Below are 22,285 nucleotides of genomic sequence, written 5' to 3'. Positions count from 1 at the left end.
AGTTTTTGATGAATTGTGCAGCTTTCATTAGTATTTTATTAAGTTCATGGAATGGGTCTCTCTGCACCAGATCCCACGTGCTCACTCTTTATTCAAAGTGTGGCCGCATAAGTTCAGAATAGTGCTTTTCTTAAAACTTTTCATTCGAAAATCTTCCTACTACATACGTATGCTTAATGAATTTTATTTCTGCCGCAAATATTTCCTGTATGTGTTCCCCACAATAGGTTCAAAGTTATCATAACTCCCAGGGATAGTTTAACGACTTCTGCGAGAAATGTACTGCCATGCATTTGCTCAGATTCAGTTTGAGTCCCCACTCATGGCTCCACACATGAACGTTGTTTAAGTAATGACTTGGAACTATATTATCTTAGGTGCATATAAGTAAGGAAAGGAATTTGAGCCATCAAAGTCTTTCTTTCTTGTTCATCATATTTTTTCTTTGAAATCTTCTTGCAAAAAAATTAAACGCTTCATTCCTGGCTCGTGTAAGCCATTTATCCGATGATCTCAATTTTCCTCTTCCAGTAAGTCTTTGATTAGTCCTAATTAGTAATGAACAGACTCAGTCATTGTTACTTTCGAGGTTCAATAAATGATATTAGGCAGGGAGTAGATGATTCAGCAGTCTAGTTTTAAATTTAAGAGTATGAAATAGGGAAGTGTCACTTGAACACTAATGTAACTGTGAGAAAATGATGATGCATTGTTCATGGTAGCATCCTTAGTAGTGTCATGTTGGATATCTTAGTCAAACCTATCTATAGTTAGTAGTTTTGAAAAGTGTTAAATTGTTTACCATTTGGATTTTAATTACTCACCCATGTATAACTCAGAATTGGGTAGGGTAATATGTTGTTTTCTTGTATATTTGTGCACTTAATAAGATGTTTGCCTCTTTAATGGATACAAGTCTTCAGTCATGCACTTGTCTCTTTGCAGGATGTGTACAAGAAGCCTGTTATCTCCATTTGTTGCTGGCATGTTCATTGTGAGGAATGTTGGCTCCATACTTTGGTAATGTGCACCATCCTCTCGTCAATTTTAAGCATGGCATTTGGCTGATCATAGCCCACTCAGTCTGTCAACTGGAAATTTCCATCTAAGAATCGTTGAGAGAGAGAGGATGTTTCTCTATTAAAGTGATTAAGTCACAAGGATTGTTGCTGTTACTCTATTTAAATAGTTGAAGAAACGTTTTGGGTGGCAATTTGAGAGGAAGTGAGCTTGGGATGATGTGATCCCTCCTATTTAAGTTACCTAAATTAAAACAATGAATGTGTATACATAATTTGAATGATTATGTTGAATTGGAATATAATTAAAATAGCTCAAGGAGGCCTCCAATATGTTTTTGACTCTGAACATAAGTCTACCAGAATGACTTTTGCACAGAAATTCCATCTAAACACAAAATAGTGTGTCTTGAAAGCAGTGTGGAAAAACACAGCATTTTTTAGATTGAGGTAAATTATCTGTGGTTTTGTTTTTCTTCAAAATTCTTTGAAGTTGAGAAGAAAATTGATGGATGACCATGAGCTTTACTTGCAAGTGATTACAATCTGGAAATAGGGGTAATTCTCCAGCTGATAGCAAGATAAATAGTGTTATTTGACAGAATATTGCCTAAAATCTGTGCTAGCCATCCATGTGTGCTATTTTTTATGAGTACATTCTAAATAAGGAATTTTGGCTCCATACTTAGATCATGTGAATGAATCGCCAAAAAAATTGGAATCGTGGCATTTGTCTTATTGTTGCTTACTCATTCGGTTAACCAAGAGTGTTCTTTGAGTGGTTGAAAGAGGATGTACCAGTCTACATGCAAGAGAACAAGATTTGCTGAGACTGAATGACCCTTATTTGCCATTTATATTTCAAGATAACCAATTGATTTAAAATGGCAATACTTAACCGACTAAAAACATTCATGGAAAAATTTTGTGGTGGAAAATTGATAGTAAAACGTCATGAGTGTCAAAAATGGCATGATTTATTCTTGAACTGCATTACTAAGGCATGGATTTCAATATGATGGTGTAATGTCATCTTAGGCAGTCAGTGGAATACCACATTTTCACTCGTCCTGCATTTGGAAGTGGTGGCTGTATGCTGTTGGTGAAGCTAGATATGAGTGAAGCTAGAAGCTAGATTCTTCTGTTTTTATGACAAGATGGTGTAAAGGACGATGAATCTCTGGATAAATTGAGCCATAAAAAAATAGAGCTTTTCCTCTTGTTCCCTGGTTACTATAATATGGAAGGGGAATGGAATTGTGCATTTTTTTGCATCTAGCATGTGAAAAATGTGAAACTCTTGAGAGCTGTGTTGGCTTTAAGTTGATCTGTCCGAGGCACCAGTAATGACTTATAAAATGATGGTAAAGATAGACTCCTAATCACTCATGTGTGTATTCATGGTGAAGAGTGCTACCTGCTTTTTACTAAATGTGGAGATACTACATTGTGGGAAAATATAATTGGGTTCAGCCAAGTTTAAGTTGTGCAGTGTGATCTTCTTTGTGTGTTTGAGTGTTACTTTGGATTGTGGAACATTTTGCAAAGGATGCAGCCAAAATCAGACTGTGGAATGGAAGGTTAATTTTACTACATTTTTCTATTCTATGAAAATTGGAAAAGATGGTATAAAATGGGAGTGATTGCTGAAGTTATTAGATGCACTGCACAAATGCTGTTGTGGATCACGACATGTAAAATCTTATTGATTTGTTACTTTGGGACAGAGTACTACAAAAATTAATTGGAATGATATTCAGAAGAAAAAAATATGTATTTGAGAGTAAGAAGGTGTATGCTATTACATATGGTGAAAATATTTATTTAGATTCCAGTGAGATAGCCCTGTTGAATAGTTGCTCTTCATTCCCCTTAATAAGAGTTAAAATGAAATGGAAGAACGAGAGAATTATCCATTTTCTTCGAATACTGGATTCTTGTATTGCAAGGAGAGACAAGTGTTTCAAAATTCATTGGAATGATCTATGAATTATCCTTATTCATCAAGAAATCATCAACTTTATGTCACTGTTCAGTGAATCTAAGGAAAACTTGTGAACTACCATAGGAATTTGAATGTTGTCCAGTTTTAGTCAGCTCAAGTAAACTACTTTCCCAGTAAAGTTGTGGCATTTAGCGCTCCAGCCAGCATCTGATCTATTTATTTAATGTCTTGAACTGCATTGAAATAACAATTATATTTTTATGGTGTGAAAAACTGGGATACCATTCTATGTGAATTGTGAATCTTAGAAACTGGGGAAGGTGTGACAGTGGTTGAAATATTTTTTCAAATTTCCTTGAAATATGAATGTCTGCCTTATGATGAAGAATCGCATTAATTTGCAGATTTGTGATTTGGCTTTGGATTATTCAGTAAAAATGCTGCTTGGAAAGTACTAAATAATTGATAGTAGTATTTCAGGCAAAAGCTTTTCTTGAGGCATTCGTGGAAGCAGCTATCAACCAGAACTGGAATTGTGATGTGATATGGAAAGGAAACTTATACCATGCTTGAGAAGAAATTTAATGCATAGATTTAACTGACCCTTTGGCTGCTTTGTCGCCCAGTTTCTTTGTTACAAAATTTCTATCATGATGATACCTTCTCTTGGGCAATGCTGTGCTTAAACTTTGATTCAGCATGTGGTGCACTGTCATGTCCCTAGTGTAGAGTAGAAATGTGTTCACTCAAATCATGGATGTGATACTCTCTCTGGGTCTTAAGAAGTCATACTGAAGACATTATTTCTTGAAATAATAGAGGTGAAATGGATATTTTGCAGTGAAATTCAGCTGTGGAAAGTTTCCAGCTGTGTCTTCTTAATGGGAGAAGGAACCATTGATGCAAACAGTTGATCTAAACATTTCCTGAGTGAAAAACTTGGTGCACTTGGTGCAGCATTGTGCAAGTGCATTGGAAGTGAGTCATTGCCCTGGAAAGGCAAAATATTGTAAAGTACGCAATTAGTGTATCATTGATTTGGACGCAAATCCTGGATTCCGGTGATATTATTTCCAAAGAATTTCTTGGATCTGTAGTTTACAGGAATGTCAAATGGGAAATCGCTGAATTGATGTCATCATGATGAATCTTCTCCACTTTCAATGCATACATCACCATTGGAAAAGTGATTTCATGATGATTTTCTGGGAGCACATATGCACTTGATGATTATGATTGCTCCATTATCTGCCAACCTGCCACAAAGGAGTTCTATGGATCAGATGGATTTCCTTGCTGCATTTCACTAGAAGAAGTATTGTGCGGATGCTTACAAAATGGTGGGAGGTGACTGAATCTTCAAATTGCCATGCCTTCAGGGAAACATAGTCCCTCAAATACTCAACAGTGATTACATATGGCTCTTGAAGAGTGAAACTTGAATGATTGAATCTACTTTTTCATATACTAATATGAATAATTTTCAGTAATGAAGGACTTTTGAGTGTCCTGTCCCAGAGTGCTGAACTAAGATTTTAAGGAATAATATCAAAAATGTTCAAATAGTATCCATCTGAGAGATAATCTAAAATATATAAAATGATGTCATATCAACTTCCAATTACGAGGTTGGTTTGTTTGTGACATATTTAAAGTGAATTTGATGTGCAAGATGGATTTAGTACAAGTTCCTGGCATCTCTTATGTCTTTTTATTGGTGAGTATTGAGACATCTCTTATTTCCATTCCTTCAATCTCCCCGTCTCTTGTCATTTGTTTTCCATCTGATGGGCAAACTGTGGTGTCTGTGCCACAATCACTTAGAATCACTCTGCTGGTGTGTGTGCTTGTGTATGAGTTGGTGAAATCAAGTGGAGATGGTCCTGCGGACTCCTTTATTGACGTGTGTATACTGCCTAGTCAATACGCTAAGACCTCTAGAGTAAAACATTGTCTGGTTTACTTTATTGAGCTTTATTTTTGCTGGAAAGGCTCACTATATAACTCATCATAGGCCAAGGTTAATTGCCACCCAAAACAGTTTGTAGTGAAAATAATTATCATTACGAATTTTTGGTCATTTTTGTATGAAAGTCAAGAGTATTATATATTTATATATATATATATATATATATTATATAATACTCTTGATTGCATCTTGAATCAATCAGCAATGAATTATTTGGGAATTTCTATCATTGGGAAATTGGACCTGGGTGTGAATCTGTTAAAATGTTTATGGATAATTACTGTTGACATACTCTCTGTTCTACTTGTGAGAGGTATTCTCAAGAAGTTGTCATTCATTTTTATGCATTTTTATATTGGTGAGGATTTTGCTTATGTTTTGATGTGTCTGTATTAATTAAAACGTGTATTCTTCTTTATTACACTTCTGATAGTCATGTGCTTCTTTGACCTATCATTAAGTTGGAAAGGGAATGTTGACATAATTTATTGCCTCGTAAATGACTGCCCAGAGAATTAATTAAATTGACTATAGTTTCACACCATGTTGATAGATTGAGTGGCTTGAGATCAGTGTATGGTTCCTTTAATCCAGCAAATTGCTTCATTTTTTGAGCAAAAATTGTTTTTATTGCAATGTTTGAACTGTCATTTTAAACCATATAAGAAATTGACTGACATACGTGGCAATTGTTTTACTCTTAGCATTTAATAGTGACATTATAATTTATGAGTTCTAATTTATTGCATTTTTATCAAAGTTATGATAATATAGAATAGCATTATACACAGTGATTTGGAGTCCGTAACATCTCTGCTGGTCAATTTTCAATCAAATAGTCTGTATTCTTCATTGGATATAATAAGTCTTAAAATTATCTGCTGCCATCATTTGTAATGTATGTATTTCTAAAAAAATTCAAATGCATTGCCATTATATACACACATACACCCATGTCTCGTATAGCGCAAGGGATGCGTTCCTTGGGGTCTTTGCGCTATACGAATTTGCGTTATACGAGAGCGTTTTAACATAGGGAAGATAGGGATGCGTTCCAGGTAGCATAGGTCTTTGGTATTGAATTTCCTCTAAAACATCTATATTCCCATAAAAAGCCTTAGAAAACATTATTTCTATAAATATTTATAGTTTAAAACATCTTTAAAGATAGTATTCACGCATTCAAAGACTTTTATTCACGTTAAAAAAAATTCTTACGTGCTTTCGAAATTCCATCCTGTCGTGCGGGTGGGCTAACATCTGCTATCTCAGGGGATCGTAATGCGTTGCCGGCAGTTGACGATTTTTAAAACTAGTCTAAAAACAACTGTTGTGTCACCCAGGCCCTTTTGTAGCTCATCGAAATGACAGGAAAATGCTACTTTAAATGCCATTTCATAGCTAGCGGAGTTTATGAATGATAAATCATTTTAATTTTAAGTCCTCCGAGTCATTAGCAGCTACGTGAAACAGTCTTTAAATGCCTTGAAACCTGACCCAGGTTTTCCTTCCCTGAAAATGAATGAACGAGAATGCATTCTTTTCCAAAAGAATATCGTCTCGTCAACACTAGATCTAGTTGAGGGGGAAAGGAGCCACTTTCAATAACAGCTTGGAGTTCATCAGAAAATGTTGTGGTGGCTGCGCTATCAACACTTGCAGATTCACCTGATATCGCCGCACTGAAAATACCTGCTTGCCGTTTAAATTCTGGAACCAACCGCTTTCACTAAATTTCTCGGAGCGATTACCACTCTCGTCTTTTTGTACTGATTCACCATGAACTTTCCGTATGTGTAGACCGCTTGGTTGAAGTTGGTGCGGCTGAGGTCACTGATATTTTAGCTTCGTCTTTATTCAAAATAAGGCATCGTGAGTTTAAACTTCCACGCAATATCGCTTTGACGCTCTCCACTTTCAAAGCAATTGACCTCTCTCAAGTCCTCTTCTAGGTTTATGGTTTTTCTTGATAAATTCTTGATTTTTCTACACGCATTCCTATTTTTTGCCATATTCTCTTGGTTTTTACTCTGTATGGCTCTATCTAAATCACCTTCTTCTGCTGAACTGTATTCCTGAGACGCAGAAGGCCTATGACTGCGGGGAGGGAACGAAGCCATTGTGTTTGAGACTCTATAGCGGACCCTTTTATGTGTTGATGCTATTCATGCGCAACTCGGCCACCGCTCCATTTCTCCCCCGTTAATACCGATGACCTTGAAGGCTTTAGCGTAGACCCCCAAGGGCGAAGTCAATCGCCCGGTAACCTACGACGGCAAAAATACGTCTCAAACCGTATTGCTGAAAAAAAAAACTCATTTCCACTAGCCCCACGCTTAATTAACGATCTAAATTATTTATTATCATTCTGTTAAGGAGACGAGATAAATTGACGAGTAATACTTTTGGCAATTGCACAGCAATGAATTTCGATTAATATATAAACAAAAAAGAAGATTTGAGGCAAGAAATAATATTAATATGCGTAAATTGATAGAAATTACGTGTGTAATTAGCGCAAGTTCACGTTTTATCACGAGAGCGTTTAAAATTTTTGATTAGGCTACACTGCGTTGCAATGTTTCCCCGAGGAACGAATTTGCGCTATATCGAAATTGCGCTAATCGAAATTGCGCTATACGAGACATGGGTGTATAGCACTCTTGTTTATAACGCTATAACAATTAATTTCAACAAAGTTAATGTGATATTTTGTAGATTGACTTTTGGTTGGTTCTTTTCCTCGCTAATGTGTGTAAGATGAGGGTATTACTCTGAAAGTGCTAATTAAATTAGATATACTCGCTTTCCCTGGAGAAGGCATTTTGGAATTGTCGTTATTTCCCAGCATTACCGCTCCTAAATTTACTTCATGTGATGTGAGGATTTTCACAATGCGGATTACCTGGGAGGCTTCATTTAGTTAGATAAATATCCTTTTAAAAATTCAGTGTTGAATTTTTCTTGAGTCACGCATAGGTTATGTTGGTATAAAGGATATACAGTGGAACTTGTTTAGTACGTTTCTGAAGGGACCACAAAAAATGAACGTGCTAACCAGGAAAACGTGCTAACGAGGAAAGTAAAAAAAAGCAGTCGGGGTAATTGCAATCTGTGGAATAGTCGTCATAATAACAATTACTATTGGTAGTTCTCGTAGGATCGCCTTCCTGAACTCTTTTCACCTTTAAAATAAAGAAAATGGGCGCCATTAACAATTAAACAATACCATGTGAATAAAAATCACAATGTTTCATAGATTTCCCGAAGACAATTACATGAAAACGGCGTCTTTCTCCCGTGATTTATCGTATATGTATTTATAGAAAGAGGACAAGTAAAGCTAAGTCATTTCTTTTTTGTCACAGCATACTTGGAGAATATAACAACAACCCTTAGTATGTCAACGGGTTGTTTTTAAACATCATAAAAAATGGACAAAATTATATTAACCTTAAATTACGGCAACAGCCGTACACATTCGCTTCTGGAATAAAGCCATATCGATTGTTATATCGGTCAATATATCGAATAATAACACGCAAGATTATTAGATTACGACGTAATTACAAGAAGATTTTATATTATACAGTTGAAATTTACTTTAAAAATTAGTTTAATGTCATCTGCTTTCGTGTCGAGATCAAGTATTTCTAAGCTAAGCTTCGCGTGGAGATCCAGACCATCGTCTGCTCCCGCAGCAGTAGTCAAATACGCACGTACTCCGTAGCATTGACGTTGTGCAGTATCATGGAAGAAGGAGGGATAAAGTGGGTTTAGATAAAGTGGGAAATGGATAAGACTCATTTCTTCATCATGAGAACTCGTGCAATGGCAACAATTGCCCACTCGTGAAATTTGTGCGCAGTGGGCACTCCAGAGGCAACAGAAGGTGAGGAGCTTGGGGTGGGGAAAATTGGGGCTTCTCATTGGCTGCAGTTTTGCATAGTCAGACATTCCTGATAAATGGCCATATATTATTATTCATCACGACATAAGAATTGAGAAATGCATTTGAATAAATCACGGTCGAAGAAAGATATGTGGAATGAATGCAAGAATGTTAATGGGTAGTAACATAGAGTAAGTATATATAGAGAGCTCACCACACGTACAAAAATCGTACACGTTTTTGGTGTAGTTCTAGAGCGATTAACCAGATGTCACTAGAAGAATTTTGGCAATTTTTTTAATTTGCTCGTTCCACAAGTCTAAAAATATATTCTGAAGCAGAAAGGGTTGCTACGTTAAGTGGAGACATAAATTATTCGATTTTGTTTATAACAATTGTTATAAAAAATATTTTATCGAATTTCGGCTAGTTACTTGACTTTTCCGAGTTTATATTCCTAATCCATTTTCCGGCAGACTGTTCTTAGTATAAAGTTGAAACTTGCAGGAAATGTTTATAGTACATTTTTTTCCATACTGGTAAACTTTAATTTGTTCATAACTCAGTTTCAACGTTGTTATGTGTGTTTATATATCTTTCGGACGAAAAATATGGAATTTTGCAGGGTAAAAATCAATCGCCTGCTAACTTTCGTATCTTACGATATAGGTCCATATATGCTGCGTATGAAATTTGAACAAAACTATAAATTTATTTTTGGTGAAAGAGTTGTAACTTTATCTTGATTACAAGGGGAGTTATGAATTTTTAATGAACGCACCTCGTCAGGCTTTCCTTTCTGGCCTGGGTCTACGCTGAAAGCTTCCGCCTCCCAAGGATATCGTTTTGCCATCAGATAGGTTGGCGAGGTGAGCTGTTGTTTTGACGAGGAAGAGATTTTCCATGAGGGAAGATTTTTTTCCTTCAAGAGACTTATAAATCTTATTGATGTTCATCGCTTCATTGAACAATCAACATATAGAATGAAATACATTTCGAGTGGTGTGCTTCAGAACTTCAGTTATGAAATACCTCACTTTGGTGAAGTGTAAATGTTATTTACAACACCAAGTGCCGGAATATTACAATAAAATAGGAATGCGAGATAGGATTCCTACACTGAAAAACAATGTACTGTTTGCCTTTCGCTAACGGTCATAGCCTCTTCACCACAGTTGGTAACTAAAGCTTAAAAGTATTTGGTAATGAATTCTTAAGCGCGCAGCTTCAAACGAACTCAAAGAGGTATGGATCAGCAGTAGCATTTTTGGGAATAGGGGTGGTCGGTGACCTTGATTTGTTTGCTCGATAGCGGGATGAGTAATGGCCCATTCTGTTACCACGTCGAAAATGGAAAGGTTTCTTTCGGCTCTACCATTTTTCTACTTCGGGTCTTACGTATGAGGCAGAGGATCATCTAATGCATGTTTTTGTCTTTCCTTGAGACCTTATTCTGATCATAGTTGTGATAATCGTCGTCTCGTCAATAACAAGACGCATTGTCGTTTGAGGAAAGTTTTGTTTTAAGCGTTAGCATTTAGTTGAGGTTCTTAAAAGTAAAACAAATAGCGGCTGCAATTGAGCCCGGGTTCACTCATTGCTTAAATTCTTGCCTCATTATATGAATGAATCCCTTCTCCCAGGGGCCGAAAAACTAAATATCCAAAGATACATTTTACGCGGTGAGCATTTATACAGGAATATCGAATGGAGTATTTTTGGCATATTCCGATTGTAAGTTGTTGCGGCACTAGAAAAATATGGCGATTCAAAATTATACGCCCTCCCCTTTTTCGGAATTAAACCTCTTATTATGCAGTTTTGTGAATCGAAACTGCAAGCAAAATTTGCTTCGTAGGCCTCATGGGGAATCCTAATCCGTAGGCTAAAATATGTTATCGCGTTAGAATCTTGAGTTTTCCATTCATTAATTGTTATAAAACATTTGATTCTATGTATATTAGATATTGATTGCTTTTCGTACACAATTTAACAAACCAAAACCTATTTTTTTGTCTTTGATGACGAGTTATTCATTTAAATACAGATTTTCAACACTAATACAGGATTTATTATAATCTTGCAACATAAAGTAGGTTCGAAGATTTTCGCGGCGTTGATCAGATTATCTCTGCATTCTCTTCGGGTTTCCACCGCGTCCGTTGGCTTTTGTTGAAACTGTTCTCGCCAAAAGGCAACGGACGCGGTGGAAACCCGAAGAGAAGGCAGAGATCATGCAACATAAAGTTTTAAGTCCAAACTTCGAACTGTAACAGACCTTGACGAGCCTTTCCACACAGTATGCATTAAAAATCCAACCGGTTTCCTCCTTTTCAGGTCTTTAGCGTTAATTGTATTGTATTCGATCGCTTCTCAGAACGACTTCAATTGCGTTTTGGTGATATATTGAAGTAAATACGATAGGCTACATGCACTGCTAATGGGAAAATCTACTACCGGCTTCCCTTTCTTTCAATCCGAAGTGGCAAGAGACGCGTCACCCGAACACATGCCGGACCTTAGGGACGTGGGAAGTGGTCCTTAGTCGGGACCTTATGTTATCTTAACTTGGAGCACCACCCAACTTGAGTTAATTTCCTAGAGGTGGTCTGACTTGCAATTGAAGCTACACTTGTTAATAGATGAGGTCTTTACCCTCCACCCGCCTCCTTTTGGACGGGTTGTATTGCAGGTCCGCCGCTATTTCATGGCATTGCATTTTCGCACAAAATCTAAACATTTCACATTCTCTTTACGGGTCCAACCCTACCCCTACAAGTTATCTGGGGGAATAGCCACATTTTCATGGCTCTTCTTTTTAACCCCGTCCAAATAGCGGTCAAAACATTTTGTTACCCTTCAGTTTCTCCTTTTCTGCCGATGTGAACACATACCCATTACTAATTGAGAAGTCCTATTTTGGCCACAGTTTTTGTGTTTAACAGTGATCTCACACAGAAGTTATAGTGTTGTGATAACTAAAGAAATGTGATTCAGTGATTTATTAGTTCCTGACAACCACATATGAGTAGGCATACTATGTTTCATTTATTTCCGTTTCTAGTTTCCGTTTTTTTAAATTGGTCTGAGACGAGGCACAGCACTATTTTTCATATTTTCCCTTCTATTTTATATTTAAACTTTGTAGGAAGAAGACTGTTGTGTAGCTTTTTACAAATCTGTGTAATTATTGTTGACAGTCAAAAATTTCATGGACTTTTACGCGGCGAGAACTGCACGGAAAAATGCTGGAGAAAAAAGAGAAAACCATAGTTGCTCGAAAAAGGAATTTGGATGCATATCTAGGGGGTTGTTTCAGATTACACGGAGATGAAAGGCAAAACTTGAGCTTATTAATTTTTTGAACATGAAATTTCTTTATTCCGACGAGAGAAGATGGTGAGCTAGTTCACGATCGATCTCTTTTGTTTTTTAGAGGAATGGCAAATGGTTGGACAAAATTGTTGATTTCCCTGATGTATTTCGCAACCTTCCAAGCACCTCGGGTTCGTATTTTCCTAGTATTTTAATGGTGACATGGGGTCCCCTGGGATATTGTTCTAGTAGTCTTATTTTTTTAACAGGTACTTCCGATATACAAGGGGGTAGGCCAAGTAACCAATTCACTGATGTTACTACGTGCTCCAAAATTAGGAAAACGAAGCTGCTTGAAGTCAATTAATTTGCAGGAGTAGAAGAAGAGTTAATCTTTCAATTCTCAACTAGTTTGAGATCTCTGTCTTGCGGATTTTTGATTGATCCGGTAAAATTTAAGAAGTTCTGCTTAGATACAGCGGATAATTTTGTGAGACATTATGGATGGTTTTACATGCCACCCATGGAGCACGAAGTATTTCTACATGGTGCAGATGTTATCGAGTTGGCTCTTCTTCCTAATGGAGAACTGTCAGAGGAAGCCCAGGAATCTCGCCATAAAGATATTAGAAAATACCGCGAGCATTACGCGAGAAAAATATTATATACGCGAGAATATTTTCCGGTGACTGATCCTGACATCGGACCCTTTTATTAGCACATGAGGAACTGACTGAACAAATGTCGGGGCCTTAAAGATCTTTCGCAGGAGGTTCGTGATTTGGACATCGGACCCTTTTATTAGCACATGAGGAACTGACTGAACAAATGTCGGGGCCTTAAAGATCTTTCGCAGGAGGTTCGTGATCTCTTGGTCTTGCATGAGTCTCAAATTCTGCGAGCGAATGCGAAGAGGAGAGGGATGGGTGGGATTGAGAAGAATCTGATGATGAATAATTATAATACATAATTCGTAAAGTTATAAATCATTAACCATGCTTATATGAGAATGAAAGAGTCACTTAAATACTATTTTGACATTTATTTAAAAATTACTTTTAGTCCATACAGAAGAACCTCTCGAAATCTGGAAATCGTACCTCTTTAACGTAAGTCAATGAACCCAAAAACCCTACTTTTAGCCTTTTTTGTTTATTGACTAATTTGAAAGATCATTAACTCATACTTGATAACTAATTATCATTTATTTTCATGTTTTATCATGATTTGGGTTCATCTATGCAGTCAGCGTTACAATTGGCCAGTTAATAAGTTAAAGTTCCACGTATCGCCTAAAATAATATTTTTTCGTGAAAATAACTGCAGAAATGAAAATAGCATGCCAAAAAACGTGTAAAGAGCAATTTTCAAAGACATCCAACGAAAATCTGATTTTTGTCCAACTTTTTCGCGATCTGGGCCATTGTGCGCCGCCTGTCCTCCTATGCTCTATCAGGCCGATATAAACATCTTGTTCCCTTCCTTCGATGCTTGGGGCTCGGGGGACTGAGTCAGGAAGAGGGGGAGCGGGAAGGGAAGGGGATAGGCGAGTTGACCTTGAAGCGATCTCTCTCGCCTCTGGCTAGCTACTGTCGTGCCATCTTCCCGCTTTTTGAGAATTAAAACTGTCGATACGATTTCCCCCTATACCGTGAGCCCTCTAGAATATACTTACTCTATGGTAGTAATAATAAATTAAATCATGAATTTGGAGCTTAATGACCCTTAAGAAGATACTAGAGAACGAATTGCAGGTTGCGTCGCGGCTAGCAATTGAGCGTACTAACCAGGAAAGCGCAATTTTTTCAAACGTACTAACCAAATACTTTTGCCTGTATTTTGTTCCGATAGTACCGGGACCGAGAGAAATCGTCGTACTAAGGAGGAAAACGTACTAAGGAGGAACGTACTAACCAAGTTCCACTGTATTTAAAAAAAAATGAAAAAAGTATGATTATTTCGGACTCGATCCCTCACAGGACTCTTTTTAAATTACAGCACATAGTATAGACCCACTTGGCCACGGAGCCACGTATTGGTAAGAGGTAAACAGTGAGTCCAAATATGAATCCAAAGGTAGGAAAAACCTCACCACGGAGACCGAAAGAAAACACTCCGACGGCCCAATGTCTGCAGGGACGTGAATTACCTCAATGCATTCCATCCGCTAATCTTAATTTCGATTGGGCACTTGCTCCTGGAGTTTGCCTCGAGGTTCGGTTGGTCAGTCACGTCCGTGTCCGTCCTCGTCGGCTCGCAGCGAAGGCAAGGCAAGGCGATGCAGGCTGCTTCATGTGCCAACCTTCCAAGTTTACGACCGACCCGGTCCCATCAATTAATCGGGTCTCATGAGTGTCTGCATATTATTGAAAACAATAGAATATTTGGGTAATACGAAAAAGGACTTGATGGAGCAGTTTACCCGACTGAAATATTTTCCGTAATATTCATGCATTGAGATTTCGGTAAAAACAAATAATGATATCCGCGGAAAAAAAAAATGAATTTTCTCCAATCAAAATTTTATAACCACAGCGGTGTTTAATAAGTTATTATCCATTAAAGTGGATTTAAAAAAATGTTACTGCCATACTATTTAAATGAAAAAAAAAGTAGTCCGGAGAGGATTGAACCACCGAATTCGGATTGCTTCCGTGGTAATACTTCTACTTTACCACTAGTCCATCTCACTCGTTGACTCCATAGGCGATTCATTACGAGGTTTGTCATGCAAGGGAATGAACCAGTCTTCTGGTGTCACGAAACCAAACTGAATTTTAACACTCTGTGGCATTATTTGCTATGATATTGCAGCATATATTTTATATACATGTTATTTTTGCTATCTATGATCGAAAAGCTTCAGCGTTAATTGTAAGAAAATACTTGTACATACTTCGACGGATTGGCCAACTTACGAGAGAAAGTAAGCTGACATTCTGGAGGTGGATTTATTATCTAGTATGAGCTGCACAGTTTATGTGGTATTAAACATTGCACATATCCCGCATACATTTCCCTTTAATGATGTTGTTATAAAAATACTGTGGGAGGTGGGAATGTTGTTCAAATTTCCCTCCCACAGATACAATAGAAAATACCGAAACTCAATTTCCAAACTGCGGCGAAAGTGGCGCCGCTCCATTTGTTGCAATACTTTTGAATACGACTGTACAAACCAAATTCCACGTTTTTAATGATTTGAATATCTTTTTGAATTTGTGTCACTTGAAGTACAAATACATTGTTCTTTTCTTGCTTGGTATTAGTAAGTGTAGCTGGTTTCTGGGCAATGGCAAGAGTTCAAGCTTTTTGGAAAGGCCAATCAATCAATCAATTTATTAGTCGTTAAATGATATAAATCAAAATAGACATCGTCAAAAATAAAAAATATATATAATATACACTTACAAACAATGAAACGGATTACTACATGAAAAACAATGTAAAGTTCACATATTAAAATAATAATTGGCCCATTAGTCACAAAGACCTGTGAAGTCCCCGGACATGTATTCTTCAAAAGAATATAGGGGTTTCCTACGCAACCATTTCTGGATCGTTTTTTTTTTATTATTAGTGTCTTTTAGTTTCACCTCTCTTGGCAGTATGTTGAATGCCTTAATAGCCATGTTTTTAAAACTGTTTTTGGATTTTGACAATCTATAGAAAGGTGTATCAAGGTCTTCTTTATGCCTGGTGTTGTGTGTGTGTACATCAGACCTACTAGTCATAATTGTAAGGTTGTCTTTGGCAAATTTTAAGAGCTCAAATATATAAAGAGAATACACAGTCATAATTCCTGACTGGAGGAAAAAAGGCTTGCAGTGGTCCATATGCTTTAGATTGAAAAGTGACCTTATTGCTTTCTTTTGTAGCAATAGTACCTTATTTGCCTTGGGAGCATTACCCCACAATATAATCCTGTAGCTGATGTGACTTTGAAAGTATGAGTAATATACATTCATCCATACTGCCTTAGATACAATGGGCTTTAATTTTCTAAGAAGGTATAGAACTCTACTTATTTTATTGCAAATTTTATCGATGTGGGTATCCCATGACAGCCTCTGGTCTAAGTGAAAGCCCAGGACCTTGACTGACTCTACTTCTTTGAAGCCATGTCCTCATTCCAGGGAAAACTAAGAATGATAGAAAACAGTGTTGAATAAAACATTATATCTTGTAAGAAACAATGAAAAAATACAAATCTATTGCAAATTTGCACCCTTTTCTGAAGCACACACTTATCATGAAAGATAGGAGCAGTTTTGTTGGTAGCTTAGCCTTAGAGACAATTGAATCTAAAGCAATTTTGATTTATCAGGAATGCTGGCTGTCTCATTATTGACCCCTCCCCCTTCTTCTCTCTAATTATGAAGATGGGGATTATTGAATGAAACTCTCGCATATGTCAGACATTTTAATTTGATAAAAGTAGAAATAATTGTTTGCATTAGTATATTGTTAAATTTTTTCAAAAATCAACGGAATATGGTAATTGTCAATGAAATACATTAAGGATATACACAGTATATGTCCACTTCAATTTTTTCACATACAACTAGTTTCAACACATCTTTGTGTTCTATGTCCGGGCCTGCTTCCCGGCTGTGGCGCTGTGCGCACGATTTGGACTGCTTGTGGCATCATATGCTCAGCAGTCCAGCAACATCTTGTCCGGTAGTGTCCGAAAATATCCACAGGGAAGAATGACGCCTCGATAGCTTAACTGGCTAAAGCACTCGACCGGAAATCTGGGGATCCGGGGATCTGGGGATTGTGAATGAATTTTGTCTGTATATTCCTTTTGCACTCGTGGATTCCTTTGAGATGTCCCTAGAAGTGCTGTGGATAGTTTTCCACCTTTAAGCTGTCTCAAACTGTACAAATTAAATGGGAAATGCAGGTGTGGCGGTATACTCCGAAGAGCCTTTATTTATGTATATAGCACTTTCCCTCCTCTTCTCACCCAAGGGAAAATATTTTTCTATACAAAGATTAATAATTCGAATGATTATTCCCAAAAAACTTTTTACTTTTAAAAAACATTTTTAGGAAAGAAAAATTTATGAAACAAGCTCACCGTCTGAGTCTTAAGGTATCACTAAATGATTTCCTGCTCAGTGGCAAGGAGTATATTTTGGCCAGCATGTGAAGTATGCAAAACAGCGCTACATTTCACTGGAATTTCAGTGGTTCACAGGCAAGGAAATAAGACATATACATATTGGATTTTGATATCAATAAGTTGGAAGGGTAATGTTTAGTTTCATTTGTCTGCCCCAATGACTTACCGTGATGAAATGAGCTTACAACCATCTAACAGTCAAAGTTTAGGATGGGTTTTATCTTGACAGTTACACATCCCGGATGACTTCAGTGGAGAAATGGACTCGTTCTAGCGCTAGGGCAAACATGTACACTCATCATAGGCGGATTCTTTCCCTATGCCTTTCCACATGTACCAAACAACGCAAAAAAATTCACTCGCTGTAGTGCTACCTTGCTCTAGGTCACATTAGTTATAACGGATTTCTACTGTAGCAACTTCAAAACCTCTACGAATGCTACGAAGAACAGTCCAACTGCACATGTTGAGAAAATAAGCTGCTACTCTGCTGTATTCCAATGAATCTGTGGAAAAATTTGGTCGGAGTTGAAGCCATAAATTCCAAAACAGCCAAAGGCCACTTAGCAGAAATTTGAGATGGACAGTTTTTATGCATATCTTTGGGGCTTCTAGAGCTGTTGCTTCGATTTTTATACTGAAAAGAATATTCATGTATGTACAGTACACTCCCGGGCTAATTATTATGGGGAGAGACGGCATGAATTATCGGAAAACACGGGTAATCCAAACTTTCACTCAAATGTCTTCTAATGTTCATGATTTACATTAAACAAACAATATATTATTATTTATGCAGTTATTCTGTTATTTAAGAGTGCTTCCCAGACTCATTTAGAGCTTTCTTTGCCAGTTTGGGATCTTTTTAGCGTAGATAACGTGGTTGTACTCGCATATTTAATGCTCCATGTACGACATGGTTTCGAAAACCACACATCCGTGGCTGTGTGATCACGGATACAAGTGGTTTGCACAAATGCTTCAAAAAACCACTGCTCGACGTCAGAAACTACACTGTCAGGCACCACGCCATGCATTCACGTCTCGCACTAGTTGCCTGGGTTGCAACTGCTGCGGGACGTGTATCCGTGATCACAGAGTGCGGTCATGCACTGCGAGGCTTGGAAAACAGGTTAGCAGTGCTCCCATGAATGCAGCTAGCGCCGTTCCGTTTTATGAAGGGGGTTGTAATGGAAATAATAAGCCCGGTGTATCCGTGGCATTAATGCCGTAATTCCTATGATTTTGTGTCCGATTAAAAAAAATTAAAGATCGAGGAAAAAATTGAGCGAGAGTGGAAATCATACGCGGATAATCCACAACCCAGATAAACCACAGCCGGATAATCGGGAGTCTGCTGTACTTATAAAATTCAAAGTCATGGTTTTGGTAGCAGTGGAGTGGAGTGGGAGTGGTTAATCTCTAAATGGACAGGTGCTCTTTTGCAATTTCTCGGCTTCAATAGGGTGGTTTCCTTTTATTTTTTTATTGCCTAAATCGAAAGATTATTACTCCTGGAGTATGTATTTCACGCTTTTAGATTTTTAAATGACGATATCTATTTTTCACGACTAAATGAAAAGTGAAAATTTTCAAGTGCACGAAAACGCGACGGCTAAGTATGAATGCTGGGAAAAGCTTGTGTGATGTCGTTCTGGTTCGCGCTGCTGCAAGTGAGGTGACCTTGGGGCGAGGCTTAGAGTGCTGATACGATGCAGAATGCTTGCAGGTAGCAGAGTACCCTGCTAGCTGGTAGTGCTTGGCTTAAATAAGGATTATTAATACATTATCAAACGAAGGAAACTTTCCGACCATAGGCAGTTTTAATAGGTGATTATTAAGAGATATTTCCCTGAGCTCTGTGCCTCATGCATGCATTGGTAATCTCAGACGATGTAAAACTCCTATCTACTCGTATAGAAACTAGGTCCCTGTGGCATCACGTGGAGTGGCGTTGCATGTGTGCCAATCTGGCCTTTTTCAAATGAGGATAAAATTGACCATTGCCATTCGTCTAAACCGGTATTTCTAAAACCAAATAATTTGTATATTATGAATACACTAATGGTGAGTAATGAATCGCAATCAATGGCTTTTGTTTTCTTTGATGAAGGAAACTACCCTATTGGTTGGTTTTTACTTTTCATTCTTTAACTCAGCTCCATTACTGCTTAATTCATTACATTTAGTTTTAATTGTTTGCCAGTCAATGAAGGATATTTTTTTACCAATATTCTCATTATTCCAAGGTATTTTTGCTCCTCAAAATGTAAAAATGTCAATGAGTATTCGTGTCACTTTAATTTTGAGAATTATTTGAAGGAGGTGGAATGGAAATTATTTTATCTTTTTCTTTGTGTGCAAAGGATGAATGTATACTTTTCCTTTTTCAGGGAGCTAAAAAGCTCTGCCCTCAGTGTAACATGATTACCTCGCCATCTGACCTGAGGAGGATATACTTGTGACCCCAAGAAGATGTAGGATGATTTGGTTGTAAGAACTTAGTACCACCTTGAAGCACACAACTGATCATTCAAGGAAAGTCATCGGTGCCAAAAATAAAGTGTGCGTGTATACCAAGGGAAGAGAACTATTGTGAATGCACATGTATATTAATGTATATATGTTAGGCTCTTGGCTAATTTCTAATCTAGGGGATTTTTACCATGTTTACCATTGTTGGCAGATTTTCTGGAGGCCTGTGACAGAGGCTTTTGTCATTGAATTGACTGTGAATTTAGTTAACTCTTGCTGAGGAGTGTACCATATTAAATGGATATGTATATATATATATATATATAATATATATCTAAATATATATGCATATGTGTGTTTAATATATATATTATATATATATAATATATATGAAACTGTGTATTCCCCACGTTCCCGTCCCTAAATCACCACAATCTGAATATTCACATAACCTTGTGAAATGTCCGGAATGATGAACACTAGTCCACTGTGTAACAAATCATGTACCAAAATTTATCAAGTGTTGTAGCAAGTGATTTTTCTCTGGTGCCTTGCACATGTGAGTTTATAGGGCAGAGAGGTTCTGCTGCATCAGTTATTATTTATCTGGGATTTTTTTATTTTATAAAATCTGCTGCAATAATATTTCGTGTTGCCTTTGCACTATGATCATGAGGATTATTTTCATTTTGCATTTTAAAGAGTGAGTTATGGTCACAGCTATGTCAAATTGTATGCTCGTGCACAAATTCTTGGGCCATGTTCGCCAAGACAAGGGTGTTCTATCAATATGTATTCCAAACTTTGGATCAACAAAATGATGAAAATCTGTATTGTGTTCTGGTGATGTTTTGGTTTTTGTCTGATTTTGTAAAGACTATTTATGAGCAAATTTATATCACCAGTAACTGCATCAAAGAATGCTATGTAGCTCTACTCAGTTAACTTATTTACTTATTTATTTAGCATTTTTATACAGCATTTGTTTTGATTCTTTATCTGAGTATTATTTTTGGGAATTAGTTTGTGAAGGGCAATTGCATTGGTTTAACCTTGCCAAGCATTAGCAAATAACTTTCAGTTTTCATAAGATTTTGGCTATCACAAGCATTGATTTTCGATTCAGTGTCATTGATGAAACCTTGTAGTTCCTTTGTACCTTTTGATGTGAAGGATCTTACTAAGCAACTTATTATCTTGATAAATATTTATATTAAATTTTTCTATAGAGAGTTTGAAATGATTATATTGTCTGTCTGTGTGCACATGCATGTAAAATATGATGTATGCCAAGATGAAAATCTATTATTTTTTCTTGTGTGTAGCTAGTCACATTTTGCATTTGCTTGACCATCTCATAGTTTTGGTTCAAAATATTTCATGGTGAGGCAAACAATGTAGCCATCAGAATATTTTTGCAAAATTTCAGGAACTTATTAATTTGGTTTATAATCACAATTTAACATTTGTGGTGGTATCTTATTTCAAACAAGTTTAGAGCATAAGTATTCTGAGCTTCAGTCTCTGAAGAATTAGATTTTCATGAAGTCTTTATCCTTCAACAAGCCATGTCATTTTGAGTGGCATGACTTATTGAAGGAAGAAGATTTGGTGAGTTACTAGTTAAATGATCTTTGGCTGCAAATTGTTCCGCAAAATATTCACTCACAAAATATTCATCTTCTGCTTCGTTCTTATATTATTTTTATTTTCATTTTTGAGAAGTGAAACCTAAGTATGCTTTGGGACACCCTCACTTGAGTGTACGGACAAGAAAAACACTTCTTTAGTTTGATACATAGAGAGAAATGTATTGTTGTTTTTAACTTAATTTTAATAATGCCAGTTTGCAGCCCATTTCTTGTAAAATTCAATGGTCGTATTCATGGTGTTAGATTGTACAAAATCTTATGTTGCCCTATGATTCCTTGGATTTACATTTATTGCAGTGATCTCAATGTTTCAAGTGATTCAAGAAAAGTTGTATTGATGGGATGAAACTTTGTATGGCTAGTACTACTTCATTCATCCTTGCCAATGTAAGGTTTTAAGTCGATTTAGTGGCAGTTAATGTTCAACTTTTGCCATTTAATTGATTCCTCAGTAACAAATTGAGCTTAAATGTTTTATGTGGAAGAATGAAAAATTTAGTGCTTCGTCTGCGAATTCACTAGTGAAAAATTGATGAGCTCACATAATTTTAAGAAATGAGGAATTTAGTGGATGGAATCTCATTGTTACTTGCTGGAGAGTTTGTAATATGCAATATATTTGCATTCATAATATATAACATCTTTCATTATGACTGATGCTTGTTTATTATCTCTTTTTTTATCAATTTCATTATGATGTGTTCAATACATCTGTGATACTTTGTTCCCCATTGTGGTATCCATATAATTGTAGAGTAGGAGTGAGAGTAGCAATTGAATCCAAAACCAATAAAACTAAGCATTCATAACAAAAGCGTCTTCACAGAATGAATTGGTAATAGTTGATCCTCACAATAATTTCAATTACACTTAAGCAAATCTTATTG

At 36.8% G+C, this 22,285-nt stretch overlaps 1 protein-coding gene across 6 annotated transcripts in view; it reads left to right on the top strand.

The window, feature by feature from the left end:
- Positions 1-22,068, top strand: part of LOC124170895 (E3 ubiquitin-protein ligase RNF220-like) — a 341,569-nt gene extending 319,501 nt beyond the window's left edge. For all 6 annotated transcript variants that reach the window (XM_046549929.1, XM_046549928.1, XM_046549933.1 and 3 more), the window contains 2 exons: positions 946-1,020; positions 19,665-22,068. In XM_046549929.1, coding sequence (XP_046405885.1) covers positions 946-1,020; positions 19,665-19,736 — 147 coding nt within the window. In that variant the 3' untranslated portion in view covers positions 19,737-22,068. The remainder of the gene's footprint in view (positions 1-945; positions 1,021-19,664) is intronic.
- Positions 22,069-22,285: the final 217 nt, after the last annotated feature.

Source organism: Ischnura elegans, chromosome X, assembly GCF_921293095.1.
Source record: "Ischnura elegans chromosome X, ioIscEleg1.1, whole genome shotgun sequence".
NCBI lineage: Eukaryota > Metazoa > Arthropoda > Insecta > Odonata > Coenagrionidae > Ischnura > Ischnura elegans.
The sequence above is the reverse complement of the archived record's forward strand: the minus strand, read 5'-3'. Positions and strand labels throughout refer to the sequence as shown.